Raw genomic sequence first — 20,025 nt, forward strand, 5'->3', positions numbered from 1 at the left:
TCCTCTGGTGACCCTCAGTCTGCACCTTCCACTGGTGTCCCTACAGTCTGCACCTTCCTCTGGTGCCCCTCATCTGTGGCCTCCTCTGGTGTCCCTACAGTCTGCACCTTCCTCTGGTGACCCTCATCTGTGGCCTCCTCTGGTGTCCCTACAGTCTGCAGCCTCCTCTGGTGACCCTCAGTCTGCACCTTCCTCTGGTGACCCTCATCTGTGGCCTCTTCTGGTGTCCTCCCTACATACCCTACCCTCCTCCCCCTAACCCCGCAGCTTCCCCTGGTGACCCTCAGTCTGCGGCCTCCCGTGGTGCCCCTCAGTCTGCGGCCTCCTATGGTGCCCCTCAGCTGTGTCTTGACCTTCCTCTGGTGTCCCTACAGTCTGCACCTTCCTCTGGTGCCCCTCATCTGTGGCCTCCTCTGGTGTCCCCACAGTCTGTAGCCTCCTCTGGTGACCCCCAGTCTGCACCTTCCTCTGGTGCCCCTCATCTGTGGCCTCCTCTGGTGTCCCCACAGTCTGTAGCCTCCTCTGGTGACCCCCGTTTTGCAGCCTCCTCTGGTGACCCTCAGTCTGCACCTTCCTCTGGTGTCCCTACAGTCTGCACCTTCCTCTGGTGACCCTCATCTGTGGCCTCTTCTGGTGTCCTTACAGTCTGTAGCCTCCTCTGGTGACCCCCGTTTTGCAGCCTCCTCTGGTGCCCCACAGTCTGCGGCCTCCCCTGGTGCCCCTCAGCTGTGTCTTGCACTGATTGTATGTATCCACCTTTTAAAACCTACAGTATGTAAAGAGAACAACATTCTATTATCATTAGTGGGTTTTTTTCGTTGCTATTTTCAGTATTACAAGACATCTGGACAGGAAAAGTAGGAGGAAGTGTGGAGCAAAATAGGTACATATATAGGTGCTGGTCATATAATTAGAATATCATCAAAAAGTTGATTTATTTCACTAATTCCATTCAAAAAGTGAAACTTGTATATTATATTCATTCATTACTCACAGACTGATATATTTCAAATGTTTATTTCTTTTAATTTTGATGATTATAACTAACAACTAAGGAAAATCCCAAATTCAGTATGTCCAAGCGGCCCAACCAATGAGTCGCACTTTCACCAAAACAACGAGAGTGGTGTTTGAATGGGAGAGAACACGGGTAACGTTAGCGCCAAAAATGAAGAGAAGCGCTGCACAGTGGACTATATTTAACTGCTGGTCAGAGAAGAATGCAAAAAAATAAAATAAAGCATGTAACGTTACTGAGAATGAGGTATGGGAATATTGTGTAATAGCTAAGTACACACCACATATATTTTAACTAGCTAATCCATTGCAATGTATTTAGCTATAACTATCAGTATAACAAGTTACCAAAGCAGCTGTCTGTTTTTTGCTAGTTTATTTTTCAATAGTGTCTGTAATTATCAATGACAAAAGTATTCACATCGGTGTTTGTTTTCTTCCTAAATTAATCTGACTTTTGAACGAATTGGATGAATGAACGATTTAAGTGGTTAACTCATTAAAACATTGAAACGCTGCCGGCTTCTGGTGGTTTCAATACTTAATTTCTTTCTTTAAATAATCTCTACTATGTTAGAATTTTATGAATGATGATTATACCACAAATTTCATAACGTTATGAGGAGTATAATCTCTTAACATGTTTTTATAACAGATTCGAGGTAAATATAGCAGCAAGGTAGAAAAGTCAGCAGAGGGAGAGGAGGAGCAGGTGATCAGGTAAAGATGCCATTCAATCAATAAAATAAAACAGGAAACAGTATAGACAGTTGTTCAAGAGCCGATGTGTTTCCCTTTAAAAATTTTTTAAATGCATTAAGGTGGAATGTAAAAATCTTAAAATAAATGTCTAAATGTTGTCTCTTTCATATTTGTATATGTTGAATTTGTAATCAGTTAAAGCATGTAGATAGATAGATAGATAGATAGATAGGAAGAAATACATTATCCAATAACAATAAAACAAAAAAAAAAAAAAATTGAAAAAAATAACAGGCAGCATACAACGTTCAACCCCCCCAATGTTCAAACCAAATCTACGCCCTTGTCTGTGTTCTATTTCAAGTAGAAGTGAACATCAATATATTTATCCATTACTAAATAAAACTAGGTAAATATTTTTTATATGATGTTTTTTTTTTACACTTTTTGTTGTGAAAGGGCTTTTACAGTTGTTAAAAATAGAACTTCTTATATTAAACACAATCAAGCCCTCCTCATATTTAAAAAGTAACTAGATTTTCTGTAAAGTAATGCGTTACGTTACTTTTGCATTACAAAGTGACTAAGTAACGTAATTAGTTACTTTTTTAGGGCGTAACGCAATATTGTAATGCATTACTTTTGAAAGTAACTTTCCAACACTGATAATGATCATCTAAACTGCCATCAGGAAGACATTCGGAAGTATTTGATCCACCATCTTACTATTCCCTACCAGCAGAGAGCGCCATTGACCACCAGCCATTTACAGCCAAACTGCTGACCTAAAAATCACCCACTGTGAAGCGAAGGAGTCACACAAGATTAGTTTTCATGTTATGTGTATGTAAATAAATTTTTACTTCAGATGTTGTTTGCAATGTTTATGGTCTTTTAGGACAGGATAAGCAATATTTAAACCGTTTAGGTGGGTGTGACACAGGTAACTGATCCAACACAAAATATAGCCCATTTCTTTATGTACGTAATTATTAAACATGAACGTATTAGTATCAGAAATTGATTTCAATATACAACGAAAAATACAATACAAGCCTCTGTTACTATATTGCTCTATGTTGATCAAATATCAGTTGTTTGTTAATTTAGTTATTTGATCATTCTGGAAATCTCATACTTTCCCACCCCTGCTTTAGTGTTTCATATATAGTTTGTTTTAAAGTGAACCAGCCAATGCGAGAACCCGGTTCTTTTTTGGCTGTCTTCAGCACTTAAGTGATCCTCAGACCCTTTCCTGTTCCCACCACAACTTCATAAGAGCTCAGACTCCAGCTTTCTGTGCAGCAGTGAAATGCTGGAGTCTGACCTGCTGGAAAATTTGGAGGATGACATGGACAGGGAAGAGGGTGAGAAAGAGCTGGCAATCCCTGATCATGACACCAGTCAAGACATTCGCAAAGCTTTAAAGGGATATTTCACCCAAAAAAGAACATTTGATGTTTATCTGCTTACCCCCAGGGCATCCAAGATGTAGGTGACTTTGTTTCTTCAGTAGAACACAAACAAAGATTTTTAACTCAAACCGCTGCAGTCTGTCAGTCCTATAATGCAAGTGAATGTGAAACATGGCTTTTTAATCTGACACACACATTTGAGGTCTTGGAGTCTCCACTAATGAGCTGATGAGTTGAATCAGGTCATATATAAAAATAAAAAATCTAAAACATTCATTCTTGAGGTTTCTTCAGGACCAGGATTGGGAACCACTGCTCTAAGGGGAGCTACTCTCTCTACAACTTTAAGAAATACACCTTTCAAGTATTGTGGAGTATTTTATTTGACCTGACATCACCACAGTTTGACCTGTATTTTAAAACTTAGTACATACATTAACAAGAAAAAAAAAGAGTCATATAAAAGACACACACTTTTTAACCTTCTGTAAGGAAACTTAAGGTTATTTTTTTTTTTTTTTTTTTTTTGTAAAATGGCTCTACACTTTGCTGAAGATAACACAAACAGAAAAGCAAAAATTCTTAACAAAAAAAAATAATAAACATTTAAAACAGAAATACAAAAAATCTCACCAAATCCATCCTCAAAAAAATAAACGATAAACCAATAGCTCAGATGATTCCTCATGTCCTCGCTCCTCCATCCTCAAGCCTGTTACCCATAAACCAAACAGTCTGCTATGATGAAGGATGTATCAGTTGTCTAATAACACCATGATTGAGTATGTACAATTGAAGAAACGAGAAGCACTGCTGGAATCTAAAGTTTCAGAGTCTGAATCCATATGTTAAAGGATCCTTGGGGAAGACATTGAACTCCACTTGCTCCCGATGATGGGGATGGGACCCTGATTGGCAGCCTCCATCACTATTACATTGCTTTGTCTGAAAGTGTCTGCCAGGGATCGATGGCTGCTTTAACAGCGACGTGAGCCACTGGCAAAGATGGTGAGACCTTTGACTAGCAGATTTAAGACTAGAGCGAATGGATCAGACGAAGGCTTCGGCATGTTCCTGATTGCCTCCATCTGCTCGCTGTGTTGCTTCTGCAACATATTCATAGTCTCAGCGTGTCTTTTGTTCATGTTTGCGATCATCTTTTCAAACAGTTTCTGACTTTCCTTCTCTGCGTTTTTATTCTTCCTCCTGAACTCTTCAATCTCCTGGCTCATCCTGTCAGCTTTCTCCTTAAAGCCCTTCTCCATCAGAGCGGCCTGCTCCCTCAGTTTGCTGTCCGTGGCACGCTCGGCCTCCTCTCTCTGAAGCCTCAGCTCCTCATCCATCTTCTCCTTCATCTGTCTCATCCTCTCTTCATTACTCCTTCTCTCGGTTTCGATCTTCTCTTCCAGCTGTCGCTGCTTCTGTTCCTTGGTGTTTATTTCTTGAGCCAGGAGAATGGCCTTCTCTCTTTCCTCTGGAAGAAGGCAATCAGGCAAAAGTAATAACGTTTAGTGGGAAGTTTAATATGGACTTTTTAATGACTTTCATGTTAGAGTGTACATTGTCAGCACAACTTTCTTAATTTGGCAGACATCTGTATTATTTATGTTACAAACTGGTGGAAATGGAAACATTGCATATCATATCAAGTGCTGGAAACATGAGATAAAGACTATGTTCACCCTAGTGAAAATAAATATACTAAAATATATTTGAAATACATCTGTTTCATGCTAAGTATATAAGAAATACATTTACATTTTACTAAGTGTCAATCTGTGACGTGTTTTGAGCGTCCAGACTGAGATGCATTTTCAAACACCTACAAATGTGCCTTAAATCAGATTTGAAAATGATAGATTTTTTTTTTTTTTTTTTTTTTTTTGTGCTGTCCAGACTTAAAAAAAAACATCTGGATAAAACCTAGATCTGCAAAAAATGTATCCTAAGTGATATCTTAACTCATAACTAAAGTCCTGCCCGATTCAAACGACGCATGATGATTTCAATGCAGTTAAATCGCCTCTCTAACAAAACATTTCAGCAAAGCTTAATTTACTCAAGACAATTACATAAGACCCAAGTTAAGAATATAAAGGCTATTGTGCATTTTTCTTCAGAACTAGTGAATACTAATGATATTTGGTATGCAAGAAACTACACTGCATTTGATTATTAACGTATTAGTTTCACTGTAAAGAAGGCACCAATTCTCTGATGAACTGGTTTTCTCCTCTAGAAGGAGCTATTGTTTCATGCTAAAGACTCTCACCCATAAGTTTTTTCTCCTTCTCCGTCAGTTTATTGTCAGCCTGCAGAACTGCATTAGACTCCACTGACTTCTGCTTCAGAAACACTTCAAGTGTGTCTTCTGCCTGTGGACACCACATACATGATAACATGAACCGCCACTACCACATTATCTGTGATTAGTACTATCAAAAATTGACTTCTACTACAAATGCTCTGGTCAACTATGCATTGGGCATGAGTCTCATGGAATTTGGTTTTACATCACAACTGACATATTTTTTGTCACATACAACATTACAGCAAAACAAGACATTTTGCTTTTGTCTAAATCAACCTACAAATCACCAAGTAGTGGAGTCTACCATACAAGTGTCTATGTCTCACCAGAGACACACAGAGACACAGAGTAGTCAATGTCTTCCTCAAGGCCCCTTCAATATTTATCCAGAAGGATTTAAACCAGGAACTGGATTATTCCCATCTGATTCTATATTGTGTGAACACATTCTAGGAAAACATTGACAAGCCTCTTACAGAGATATCGTAAAGGGTTAGTTCACCCAAAAATGAAAATGAGCCCATAAATGACTCACCCTCAATTCATCCTAGGTGTATATGACTTTCTTCTTTCAGACGAATCCAATTGGAGTTATATTAAACATTGTCTTTGATCTTTCAAGCTGTTTAGTGCCACTCAGTGGGGGGATAAACATGAATCAGTCCAAAAGAAGTGAAATAAAAAGCGCCCATCCATAAAAATACAAGTGTCTCCTGGGGGGTTGTTTAGTTGTAAGAAAAATAACCATATTTAAAACATAATAATCACTTTAATCTAGCTTGTGCTCACTGTTGTAAAACGGAAGCAGCTCTGGCTGATGACGTATGAGGTCAGCGCTGCGCATGCGCTGCTCAGAAGAGACACACGTGGAAACGCAGGGAAGAGATCATAACAAAACGGTCACTAATTAGAGGTACAAAACGAGAATTTGTAAAGAAGAACGTGACGAGACTCACCACCTCATATGTCATGCTCCCGGAGCTGCGTCCGTGTGCAACTATTGGCGCAAGCTACATTAAAGTGATTATAACGTTATGAATTTGGATATTTTTCTTACAAAAAAGCATCAATTCGCTACAGCCGTGTGAGACTTTTTTTATTGATGGGCGCTTTTTATTTAACTTCTTTTGGACTGATGCATGCAACACCCGCTGAGTGGCACTAAACAGCTTGAAAGATCAAAGACAGTTTTTAATATAACTCTGACTGGACTCGTCTGAAAGAAGAAAGTCATATACACCTAGGATGATGTGAGGGTGAGTCATTTATGGGTTAATTTTTGGGTGAACTAACCCTTTATTATCTAAAAGGCCAGGTTGTGTCAAACATCGATGTCAAACATTGGTAATCACCTTGACTCCGTTATTAGCTTGTATTTTGTAATTCTTCACAATGTCTTCAAGGTCCTGGGAGAAGAGAAGATAACCACCAGGTATGGCATAGGATCCTTTCTTCAGCTTCTCGGTCATTGTTGCAGAGAGGGATGACAGAATATTCTCACATCTTTTCTTTGAAGCCTCCTCATTTTGACACAAGTATCCATGAAAGAGATTATTAATGCCTTCCTGCAACACCACACAACATATCAGAGACAAAAACTTAAAACACCATATATTAGAGGCTACAATGACTCAAAATAACTTTGAATCAAAAGCTGAATGTGAAGGTGCCTTTAGATTTCTTTGAATGGTTAAAATGTCAGAGACATATCACTCATTACAGCCAAAAAAAAAGAAGAATACTGAATGGAGTCGCTGCTTTCTGGCCAAATATGCCCAGAACTCCCTTCAAACAGACATCACCCCGTCTCAATGTGTCCTTGAACACCAGATGTTTAAATACTGTAAACTTTGACTCTTTTGCCTGACCAGTATGTTTAATAACAACTTAATTGTACATAATTATTGAAAGGTCACCTCTAGAGATTTCAGGTACATCCCCTCGCTGTCCTTAAAGCAGCGCTTCATTAGGACTTGTGTTGCAGTCCTGCTGAGACTTTGGTGTTCTGCTGAGACCTCCTTCAGTTCCAGAGGGAAGGACTTCTTCAGCTTCTCCATTCCACTCTGGTACACTTCAAGCCCCTCCTTCAGCGCAGCCTCATTCTCAATCAGTGCCATGGCCATCACAGCATTCTCCAGAAATGGAACTTCACCGCTGGAAAGCGTGTCTACATATGTCTTCGCAAACTGACCCAGGACTACAGGGAAGGAGAAGGGTCAAATAAAAGAACGTTAACTTGGCATTTGTAAATTAATAATATGCAGTTCAGAAAATAATGGTCATATTTGTTACTCAATTCATACAATATACTTTAGCAGGAATATTCAGCTTGAACTTACATTATGTCTCTCAGTATAATGCTATAAAACCACAAAGATTTAAGGACATTCAATTTAGAAACCCTGTTGGTATACATTACTACTGCAGAATCACTATTGAAAGTCTTGGGATGTCAACTTTACACTGCCTGTCCAAAAATAAGTTGCACGCTTTAATATTTTTCTTGGAACGCCTTTATCGTATTGAGCTTTTGTTGTTTCATTGTTTTGACAATGTTATGCAACATCACAATTATTTCCATGGAGAGTTGTATTAATTTTTGGCTGAGATCTTTTATTGCCAGTGGAACCACTCTGTTAAATCAACTCCAGCTGCATATCCCACAGACTTTCAGTGGGGTTAAGGTCAGGACTCTAGTGAAAATGAAACATTTAAAGGATTCCTCATGCACACTGAACTACAGTTTGGAATATGGACATGGTTGTTTTAAGAAATAAAAAGCTACACACTGCATCAGTTAGAGTTAAATTATATGCTGCTAAGCATATAACATGCCAGAAACATGTTATCCTTTGGCCAGGTCAGGTATATAACCAATAACAACATAGTGCAACAAACACAACCCCTTTTTTTCCCCCAATGATTTTAGGTATTTGAACCCAAAACATGGTTGCTCTGTTGACAGCAGAAAAAGACTCACCTCTGCCAGTGACGGTGTATCCATCCTTCAGCTTCTTCACTTCACTCCTGTCATAGACAAAGTTGCAGAAACGTTGCGTGACCTCCTGGAAATCTGGGGAAAGGTCAGCAGGATCTAGGCTCTCCAGATGAGAAACTTTCTCTGGGGCGGTTGGGAAAGGGAAAGTAAAACACTTCCGGGATGGGAAATAATTTCGGATACATTGCCGTGGAAGGTTGAACTCGTTGACTGTTCTTGAAGAGCCTTTAAAAGATGCATTTGTCAAAGAGATCAGCAAATTACAGTGTTGCTTCTAAATTGAAATTCCCAGTTGCTTTCAAATGCTTGCATGTTTTTGCAGAAATTATTTTATTATCATTATAAATGCCCCTATTATGGGTTATGAAAGGTTCATATTTTGGGTTTGGGAGTCCCCAACAACAGGCTGACATGCATGAAAGGCCAAAGAACACTTTCATTTTCTGATAATATGAATTTATTTTTACCTTATTTGCTCAACGACTCCCAAATGATTCGCTCAATGCTTAATTTTTCCAAACCCCTCCTTTGCCTGACGCTAATCTGCGGTGATTGGTCCAATTGGTTGATTTTATTTAAAGCAATGTTTGTAAAAATATTTGCATTTTCATTCAGGCCAATGCAAAAAGCAAGTTTTTCCAGGTCTGCGCGCGTTCAACGAGTGGGTGGGCAATATGCTAATATTTCATGTTGACGTCAACTTTAAAACATCTTGGGAAAAAATTTTAAAAATTACTTGTTTCAATGATTCAAAGTCGACTCTTTCTTTTGAAAGACAATAACTTTATACACGGTGCACTTTCAGATTTAAAACTTTGCAAGATGTTTTCATTCACTTAGAGCTGCATCACACACTACATGGAAGGTAATTTTCATAAATCCATGATAGGGGCACCTTAATATTATTTGACTAGCTGACTATATTTCTAATTTATGGTCAGATCATTTAAAAGCTCAATTTAAATTTCACCTGGTTTCAGCTTCAAGGCAAATTCCAAGTATTCGTCCTCGGTCACGTAATTGCCATTTATTTTTTGTTCTAGGGTGAAGTCCCTCACGGCCCAGATGAAACTGGGGAAGAACTTGACAAACTCTGAGTCCTCTTCATCCTCATCAGATTTGATCTTGATGTACTCAGTTAACTCTGTGACATATCTGTAGATGGTTAAGGTTTGGATACTAAGCAAATAGGGAACATCCTAAAGCCATAGAGAAAAGAGAGAGCTAAATGTGTCAATAATTATGTATTCCTTCAGTTCCAGAGCTCCTTGAATAGCATATAACTGGTGAAAGTGTTTATATTTGTCGGTAAACTAACAAAATAACAGTCTTAAAAGTCACTGAAAATATATGTGCATATGCTGTTGCATTTGTAATGCAGAATCCAAATGCAAATTGCTGTGCATTTATTTGAGCTATCACAGGATGTGTGTACATTTGTGTAATAAAAGGGTTCCCAACTTTTCCATTCCCCACCTAGACAGGCATTATGCAATACCAAAAGAGTAATGGTAAGACATTACAAATATTATAACCATTAAAATGTCAAATTAATTAGCCTAAAGACTGTTGAAATAAAGAGAAGGATAACGGAGAGTAGTTTTAAACTGCTGCCTCAACTTATTTACACAGACATGGTGGAACAAATTTACAGTGAAAATCTTGTGCTCAAGAAGTGCTGTAATTAAAAGTTTGATATGAAAGAGAATGATTATGTAATACAAGTAATTATATTTTATAATTAAACTATAAAATTATGTTATTAACATTTTAATTAATTTTCAGATGTTATTTTGGTGGAAAACCGTAAGAAGCCCTTAAAGCTTCTTTTTTGGCAACAGTTTTATAGACAGTTTTCATGAGACAGTTTTTAATCATAGCAGCGGTGTTTACTTTCAAGTCTACAATCCTACACGCCTATTCAAACAAGCGTTCTGATGAGGGGGTTAAAACAAGACAGAAAATAGCCTATTACTTCTAAATTATGCTGTTTTTGATGCAAAAATCTTGATTACATTATAAGTGGATCTCAGACAACAGTACAAAAAAAAAAAACGTAAAAAAAAAAAAAACGTTTCAGGTCACGCATGTAACCATGGTTCCCTGGGAAGGGGAACAAGACGCTGCTTGCTTTGGGAGAAAGTCTTCAGAATGACTGGTGTCTGAAGTATGTCTAAACACAACAATGAACTTGACATTGGCAGGCGGCAGCCCATGACGTCACGACAGGTGCGCTCGAGAATATAAAAGGGCACCTGTAAAAAATGTCATCCACTTCTTGTCTGAAAGGAATTCATGAAGCATGGCAAAGGGAAGCAGCATCTCATTCGCCTTCTCAGGGAACCATGGATACATGCATAACCTGAGACGTTCCCTTTTGAAGGGCATTTGAGAAAATGTTTAAACTGTTTCTCAAAAGCCTTTTATTTAAACTCAGTGAGAGTAAAATAAAACTGACTGGATCAGAAGCTGTTGTTGTGATGTCTCCCCTCTTTCCCCTCCACTCCACAGATTACAAATGTTCTAGCATGTTTCAAAACTGTAATGAGAACTAACCATTTTGATATATGAGAACTTCATTATTGTTTAAATTCTTACCGAGCAAACCCAGGAAAAGGCAGGGAAGATAACTACAGGTTTAATAATGCTGTTCCAGCCATTTTACACAGAACAATGTCAGGCCAAACCACACATGGACAGGAAATTCAGGAATGTAGGAATGGAAGGATACTGCAGTTCCTCAATAGCTCTGTTGTCGATCGTCCCTTGGCTGTTCAGCACTAGTGTGCTACTCAGAAGGACGGACAGAGAAAAGATCTTGGTATCATGCTTCGGGTCCCCCTGAGACAGACAATCATTTGACAAAAATTGACATTGCAATGACATGCATACACTGACAGCCTAAAGACAATAACTGACCGTCTACTTCCCTGGCAGTTGTTATGAAAATGAACAGTAATTCACTGTCACTGTGGAGTGTCAGATTAGGGGAACAGAATAATCAGTCATCTGTCACATTCTTATATCTTTGTCTTTTATCTTTATCCTTGTTTGCTACATTAGAAAGTTCTATTTCTCAATTCATATGGAATGGCGAGACTCCAAATATCCAGAAAGGTATCCTGCAGAAACCAAGGTCTTTCCTAATTTTATGTTCTATGACTGAATATGCGGCCCATACTACTCTGGATTAATTAGAGGTTAAGCACTGAAAATGCTTCTTGCAAGTCCTCCACCCTGCATGCTCTTTTTTCTTTCCCTGCCAGACTCTCTCCACTGAAGAACTCAGTTAACGTAATTTTAAACAACAATTTCAAAAGTTTGTAAACTGTTTTTACACAGTTGTGTCTCTCAAGTTGTTCCCATGACTTCCCTCAAACAGTATATTTTAATCTGTTTCTACCCTGGATGATGCATCACTGGAGGGCAGAGTCCTGCACAGGCCCTGCTTGATAAAACTGCACCCACAGTAATTAACAGAACACCCGACCCGTTATCTGACAGCAAAAAAACATGACCCGAACCGCACCCACGTTAAATCTTCTACATGAGGTAGACGAAACTCATTAAACCTTTACAGCTCTTCACGCCAGGCGCCGCCAAAGATAAAATCTAATCTATATTCTTGTAAGCAGAAGCTGTGTTGGTTTACCAATTATCAGGCAGATTAACAACCAAAAGAACATCTCACTGAGCTCATGTTGGAGCGCAGAAAACATGATGAAGATTATTTAAAATACAAAGGAATTCCCAGATTTGTATGATCCATCCAAAATATTTAACGGAGATATAAATAAAGAAAAAAAAATCCAGAGCAAACGTGTACGAGTTGGTTTTGTCAGGTAAAAATACAAGTACGTGTAGGCCTAATGTCATAGTTAAGTGTCTGTCATGAAAACTACACTAGTTATAGTCATAATGTTATAAAATGATGAATAGCAAATAACAGATATACTAGCCTATTTTGTTTATTTATTTTTATTAAAATAAAATGTGACCTTGTTGTTTGCAGCTATGGCACCGTCCACCCCGAGAACACTGCCTCGACTGCAGAAAACACTTCCACTACGAGAGAGCGCGGCAGGACCTTTACACAGTCTTGAGACAGAGCGTGAACAAGAGCACGGGAACATTTGAAAGCAGCTGCCTATCAGCGTGTATCGGATTGAGTCCAAATACCCGTGCCTGCACAGTTTCTCACCAGTGGTTCTTCTGAATGTTTTTTTCAGACTATAGAGGCTGTTACTTCACTACTTTAGTTTGTCACCTTGTCCACATCTCCGAGTCCCTCGGTGTCCAGCAGCACCAGAGTGGTTCCTGGTTTAGTGGGGTGAGGCACGCACCACATCCAGATGCCCTTCGTCTTGGACTCGATTGTGCTGCCCAGTGCAAACCCTGATAACGACACACCAGAAACCCCACAATGACTTGCATGCATTCATCTGAAGGACATGAGCGTTTGGATGACATCAGTGCTGCTGACCTGTTTGCTTCCCTGCCAGTCGATTCATCAGGTAGGACTTCCCGGTGCGGTAGAGACCCACCACGGCCACCACCACCACGGGCTGCTGGATCTGCTCCAGAACCTGCAGCGCTGACTGCTGGACACACAGCTTCCCATCGGACGCCGCCGTGTCAATCAAGCACACTGGTTTGTCCATGGCCACTGGAGACCCAAACACATTTCACTTCCTTTATTCAACTGCATTGAGAAATACTCCAATAATCCTGCATTACACAGTACAGTAACTCCCCACATGAGCAGTTCCTCTTTCTGTTCGGGATTGTTTGTGTAAATGTTGTGTTTTTTGTATTGCATTAACACATATTCCCAACAAATTACACAAGCTGGCTAAATGAAACACGTAGATTTGTTAGAAATGCTGTCAGATTTGTTTGTGCCCAGCTACAATCTATAACCAGACTGGGTTTAGCTGATGCTGCTTTCTACTAGAGAAGTAAAATACAAGTTAATCATGTCACATGAACAAAGACCTTTGTGCTCTAACAAAACATGTCCAGAACATCTATCAAGACAAGTCAGTTCACTAACACACACACACACACACACACACACACACACTCATTGAGTGCTAAAGTTAAATCAGTAACACAATCTCAAGACAAACGGTCACACATGAGCAACTGCAGAAGTAAAAACAAACATGAAGAATCTGCTGCTGTGCTGGTGCTGACTGTAAAACATTAGACATTGTATTGTTTACAGTTATAAGAGCAGCACAAGTGCTAGAATGATCTGAATGAAGGAACGTCCCTTACCTGTTTTAGTTCACTCAAGTCTAGTCTGAGTTGTGTTCATGTTGTAGCTTCCTGATATTCTACCCATGTTTCTTAGACACACCCTCAGCTCCAGACTCTTGATGCTGATTGGTCGAGAGTGAGTTAGGGGACGTTCCTGGGCCCTCATTTATCAACAGTGTGTACACACAGATGTGTGTGTAATGAGTGTGTAAGCGCAGTTTCACACAAAGTGTGTGATTTACTAGATTGTACTTATATGTAGGAATGTATGTAAATATAAGGACAAAATATAGAACCTTTTCTACACACTGTTGATAAACGAGGCCCCCGGTCTCTCAGTGTGTCTCTGGTTATTCTCTGTGGCTGACTTGAGCTCCTCCTATTAACTGAGCAAACAACAACACGCTTTCACTCTTAGTTTCCCTTTTTTAAAATCAGCAACTGCAAACTGAAAAACATGTGACAGCAGATACAAGAAGCTTGGATTGTTTCCAGAATGTGCAGCCACATAAGAAGATAAGATGCTTTTCTTTTTTGTGGTACTACATGAGACAGACTGGAATGACATTTTATATATCTGAGCTATGAACAACAAAAGCTGACCTGTCTGTTTAACCTGTGATAAACCTTGTTTCTGATGACACTGAATGGAAATTCCTAAGAACTTTTCCTTATTGACTGAGCAAACAACAATGTGCAGTTTCACTCTTAGTTTCACTTTAAAAATCAACAACTGGAAAACACATGACCAGGCTGCTGCTGGTGGAATGGGTACCCCAAACAGAAATATTATTGATTGGGGAAAAAAACACTGAATTCAAAACTATTTAAACTCTTGAGCAACTGTTAAGCATTTCTGCTTGTTCAGTGAGCAGTGAAGTGCGTGATAAGAGCTGTAGCAACATGAGTCAAAGGGGTGTCGGTAGGCCCTATTCAGGGGCGTTTCAGCCCCCCTAAATTTGTACTTTGTACCTCTAAAAAACTGTTTCTAGCTTTGTAATCTGTTCACAGATTTGTGATCGCCTCAGTCCCATTTAAAACTGCAGCAAGCTTTGGCTCGTCCCCATCATTCAGCTTGTTCTTCAGTCCGCAGCGGCAGAAACAGAGGACAAGGTGTGTGCATTTATCGATAGACTGTTACAATATCTACGCCTGGATCTTCATCATAAATGAAGTTTTGTGATGCAGGAGCAATACAGGAGGAGCAAAGTTTTTGCTGCTTTCACCCCTTATCACACTACAGTTGTTTTCATATGATAATTTAATGAAAATTTAAAAATGAATCGATGAAAATTTAATTTTGAAATAGTTGTATCTCGCCAAATATTGTCCTATTAAACCAAACATCAATGGGAAGCTTTATTCAGCTTTCAGATGATGTAGAAATCTCAATTTCAAAAAATTGACCGGTTGAATGGTTTTGTGGTCCAGGTTCACAGAGATTACAAAGATAAGCTGATTTGACAAAAGATTTGAGGTTGTGCTAAAACTTTCATACATGTACACATTACTGGTTGTTTTTATTTGACATCTTGTCTAAGGTGTCATCTGCTTTCCGGGAAGACGGCAACAGACACGACCGTTGTAATATTTTGCAGCACCGCTGCCTCACTTCTAGGGTTGGGAATCGAAAATTGATTCTGATCCCAGAATCGGATACTTAAGGTCAGGAATCAGATACTTGTTGTCAGATTAAAAATTTGAATCTGCCTATCGATTCCTATGTGCTTTTTTCTTCATCTGTGAGGACCGGACCCAGTGATCTGCCAGGACCTTGTTCGCTAATCTAAGCACACCAAAGTTTGGCTACATTTGCGATCAGAAGCCTAAAGCTAAGTATAATATCTGTGATAGCTAAACATGTTGCAAGAGAGGTGTCACCACCAACATAACAAAGCACTTTAATTTAATAGATCGTTAAAGATCGCGAACACGATTCAAACACCAACGTGATTCGTCTGTTTCATTCCTCAACCTTTGACGTGTGCGATTAAAATGTTGTGATCACTTGTTTCATCTGTGCAGCGTACGATTACACCTGAGTGATCTGAACATTTAAATCTGCGTTTGTGCTGCTGTTGACCTGAAGAGGGCAGCTGTCTGTCATGAATGAAACAGATTCACAGTTTTTTTCAACCACACAGTATCATTATTTCTGTGTTACAAACATTTAAATCACAGAAGTACTTGGATAAAAGTTCATAGTTCTGATATAAACTCTGATGTGTACGGTAGCGATTTAAATAGAGTAAATCACATTTTGAAAGCTAATTGATACTTCAAATGAAGATTTATCGATTACATCATTATGCCAGTAGGTGGCAAAAAAGGGGCTGTTAAAATGTATTTGTCTCTGAATCATACATGATATTTGTTCAAGAATGCTGATTCATCCAGTAATGAAACGAGGACATCTTGAGTGAGTCATTGAATCATTCATTCAAAAATGACGTGATTTTGTTTAGTTATTTAATGTTTTTTCTTCAGAATCATAAGAGAACCACAACTTTCATTGGGGAGGGGAACTCAGTTTATCAAGAATCAAGCAGTTCTATTTTGCACACAAGCAGCTCTTATAGTTTTTATGTAGCCTGCTGATTTTTGTTTATGCTATTCAGCTCCAATAAATGGTTTTCAAAAAAAGAGACACAGGATAAATGTTTGATATCATAATTTAATCACATTGGAATCGAAACTGGGAATCGAAAAGAATCAGAATCAATAAGCAGAAACGGAATCGGAATTGATAAAATTCGAACAATACCCAACCCTACTTACTTCCCTGTTATGATGCCTTTCAGAAACTGACAAACCATTGTGTATGAGTATATATTGAGATTATTTATTTGATGATTACAGACTGCTCAAATAAATGGAAAACTTGATCCTCACACCAAGTCTCTTAAACCTTAGGGAAACCACTCTTTCCAGTTAAAATTCTTAAGTGATTACCAATCAATTTGTCTAAAGAGACAATAGAAGCACTGGAGAGACAACAACAAGACAACCCCCAAAAACTAGAATGGTTTTGCAGGTTGTGGCCACAGACAATCGCTCTCTCATTGTCTCTTTTGACTGATTTGTCTCTAGCATTGTGTTTTGTTGGGTAGCATAAGACATTTCAGGTTGCACAGTCATGGCCAGGATGGCACTTCCATATATGCTGTCGCAAGGAGGTTTAATACAACAGAGCATTGACCAAAGTGCTGTACAAAATCAACACAGTTTAAACATATCCACACCACAACACAGGACAACTAAAACAGAACAAAAACAATACTTCAACACTCTGTTGGCTCAAATGCCCTTACCAAAAAGTAGTATACTTCAAGTTTATTTTATTAAGTATACTTAAGTAAATTTCAAGTATATTTTGAGTTTTTGTAAGTATAAGTCAAGTATACTTAATTGTCATTATAAGTATATATCTTAGAAGTACATAAAGCCCAGTTCTGAGAAGTACATAAAAAGTAAACTAAAAGTATACTTTCCTATTTTTTAGTTTAAAATAAGTATACTAATAGCACACTTGAATAAACTTCTTTTTCGTAAGGGTGCTAAAGAAAGAAGATGAGACTTCGGGTGATTCTTAAAAACATTTAGAGTTGGAGCATGTCTAATATGAAGCGGAAGCCTATTCCAACGCTTTGGAGAGGCAACTGCAAAGGCCCGATCATTAAAATTGTTATAACTAAAAATCTGTGCAATTAAAGCAGATTGATCAGAAGATCTTAAAGACCTAAAGGGCTTATACACCTGTAAAAGATCTGACAAATAAGATGGTGCCAACCCATTTAGAGACTTATAAACAAAAACTAATAAATCAATCCTAAACTTGACTGGCAACCAGCCCAGTGAAGACAGTATAGGAGACATATTCTCCCGCTTACGAGTCCCTGACAAGAGCCTCGCAGCCACATTCTACAACTAATTGTAATCTGTTTAAAGCAGTTTGGCAGACACCCACATACAAAGAATTGCAATAATTTGCAAAAGTATTGTCTCACCATGATAAACGCATGAATTGCCTTCTCAAGATCACTGAAAGATAGAAACGACTTAACCTTTGCCAACAGACGTAAGTGAAAGAAACTTGATTTAACAATTGAGTTAACCTTTTTATCAAATTTCAGATCAACTAAATTTAACAGATCAAGAAGTGAAGGATCCCCAAACCAGACAAGCCCTGTTTTACTCCCATTAAAATAATAATAAAAAAAATTGACAACAAACAGGACAACCAGGTCTTAACCTCAATTAAACATTTAATAAAGAATCAAGGGCATTTCCATCATTGTTCTTAAAGGGCATATAAATTTGTGTGTCATCAGCATAAAAATGGAAAGCAATTCCATATTAACAAAAAATCGGCCATAAAGGTAAAATATATAATGAGAATAAAATAGGGACAAGAATAGACCCTTGAGGAACCCTGCATATCAGTGGTACAGAGGATGAAAAAGACTGACCAATGTTGACAGAAAAACTCCTATTTGATAAGAATGATCCAAACCAATCGAGAGCAGAACCCTGAATGCCAACCACCTCCTCAAGTTGGGAGATAAGAATCCCCTGGTCTGTTGTGTTGAATGATGCATTTAGGTCTAAAAGCATACAAATCACAGTGTCCTAAGTCCCTTGATAATAATATATAATTTAGTACTCTTAACAGTGCAGACTCTGTACTATGGTAGGCCTTAAAACCTGATTGAAAAACCTCATAAACAGCATTCTGATCCAAAAAGCATTGCAATTGAGTTAGAACAATCTTCTCTAAGATCTCTAAGAAAAAATGAAGTTCTGAAATAGGTCTAAAATTGTTTTGGACTCTGCTATTCTCTTATATTCAAAATGAATTTTGAACAGGCCTTGTGAGTGATAGTGACACACTGAAAGTTTGCTGTCATTATTGATGTTTTTCTATGACATTGTCATCAGACCATCATATGACTGCTGAACTCAAGTCCTTATTGATTATTTTACGTCCCAGGTTATAATTGTGTTTTGGGTACGATGTTGTTTCTCTCCCTCCCCTTCTTTCTCTCTCCATCTTTACTTTCTATTTCAGCAGGGTGACGCGGGAACGGGAGTTGTCGAATTCTGTCAATCAAGGAAAATGTTAAGTGACGATAACGCGCGGCTTCACTAATGAGGACGCGCCATATGATTAAAGGCTGCACCTGTGCGGGAAGCGGGAGTTCTCTCGCTCGCTAGAGCACTCATTCGGTCGCGACAGCACTTGCGGGCTTGGTTATGTTTGTCCTGTACTATCTTGTTGTTCGGAATTACTTGTGATAAAGTGTGTTCTTTGATAACTCAGTGATTAAATGGCCCATTCGATCTTTCTTCTCTCTAAGGTGTTCACCGTTTCTGTTACCTGGTTGTCAAACCAATCATGTGCCACGGGGAAAGGGAAAAGAACAGGTAAGATATCACGTGATATACATGTGCCACACTGAGGTTGTCAATTGTGTATAGAACACTAGTTTAGTGACTCGTGCCGCTTGATTGGCTGGTACGTAGTTTATTTGGGCTGCTGAAGATTTTTCTTTATATTGACGGTTGAGTTAATTAGAAAGTTTTTGTTTGTAGTACTATTATGTTTTGTTTTTTTCTTTGTTTTGGCACGGTCTTGTTCTTCTCCCCTTTTCCCTGTTCTTTTGTAACCTCCATTTTGTTTGATTATAAAGTGTATATAATTTGTAAAAGTTATGTAAATAATATTCTGGGTTAATGTTTCGCCTGATCACTGTAATAATAGACACTTTGCCGAATTTCAGGTTGTGTTTGTTGATGTTTTTTTTCAGTACACGTTCAGTGTTTTAATGCTTATTGATTATTCTCTTAAATGTTTTCTTCAGACCATCACACTAAAATCCATCATATGACTGCTGAACTCAAGTCCTTATTGATTATTCTCTTAAATGTTTTCTTCAGACCATCATATGAACGTTGACCACAGGTCATCATTGATTTATTCTCTCACTGTCTTCAGACGACATAGGGTCAACATTCATATGATGGTCTGATGATAACATCATGTAGAAGAATAAATGACCCTTAGGTCCAACAACACCAATAATAGAGGAAAGTTTATGCTTTGTTAGCCAAGGCTAGATATTTTGCTAATTGAAAGTTTGATAAGTATTGGCTTGGTTGTTTGCTCATGTTTGCTAGCTAGCTAAGTTTTATTTATTTTATTTTTTTATTTAAGCACACTATAAAAATCAATATCTAAATATTACTTTCAGATTTGGCTGATTGCAGCCCGGCTAACTCACTAAAAAAAAAAAAAAAACAAGATTTTATTAGTCTGCAAT

The 20,025-nt window shown here is 38.4% G+C and overlaps 1 protein-coding gene across 1 annotated transcript; it reads right to left on the minus strand.

Moving 5' to 3' along the window:
• Positions 1 to 3,811: 3,811 nt before the first annotated feature.
• LOC109061557 (guanylate-binding protein 1-like) lies at positions 3,812 to 13,119 on the minus strand. Its single transcript, XM_019078659.2, has 9 exons — positions 12,927 to 13,119; positions 12,711 to 12,838; positions 11,175 to 11,284; positions 9,414 to 9,598; positions 8,426 to 8,668; positions 7,362 to 7,642; positions 6,798 to 7,010; positions 5,407 to 5,509; positions 3,812 to 4,608 (listed from the first exon to the last, which is right to left on the minus strand). Exons 1-9 carry the CDS (start codon positions 13,102 to 13,104, stop codon positions 4,112 to 4,114), a joined length of 1,938 nt encoding a protein of 645 aa, XP_018934204.2. The 5' UTR covers positions 13,105 to 13,119; the 3' UTR covers positions 3,812 to 4,111.
• Positions 13,120 to 20,025: the final 6,906 nt, after the last annotated feature.

This window comes from Cyprinus carpio, unplaced genomic scaffold (genome assembly GCF_018340385.1).
Source record: "Cyprinus carpio isolate SPL01 unplaced genomic scaffold, ASM1834038v1 S000006590, whole genome shotgun sequence".
Taxonomy (NCBI): domain Eukaryota; kingdom Metazoa; phylum Chordata; class Actinopteri; order Cypriniformes; family Cyprinidae; genus Cyprinus; species Cyprinus carpio.

Excerpts from the sequence above, each read along its gene's own strand:
- LOC109061557 (XM_019078659.2), bottom strand. The coding sequence starts at position 13,104 with ATGGACAAACCAGTGTGCTTGATTGACACGGCGGCGTCCGATGGGAAG. Across the intron at positions 11,285-12,710 it reads GACTCGGAGATGTGGACAAG|GGGGACCCGAAGCATGATAC; the intron begins GTGACAAACTAA and ends TGTCTGTCTCAG. Across the intron at positions 8,669-9,413 it reads TGCCTTGAAGCTGAAACCAG|GCTCTTCAAGAACAGTCAAC; the intron begins GTGAAATTTAAA and ends CATCTTTTAAAG.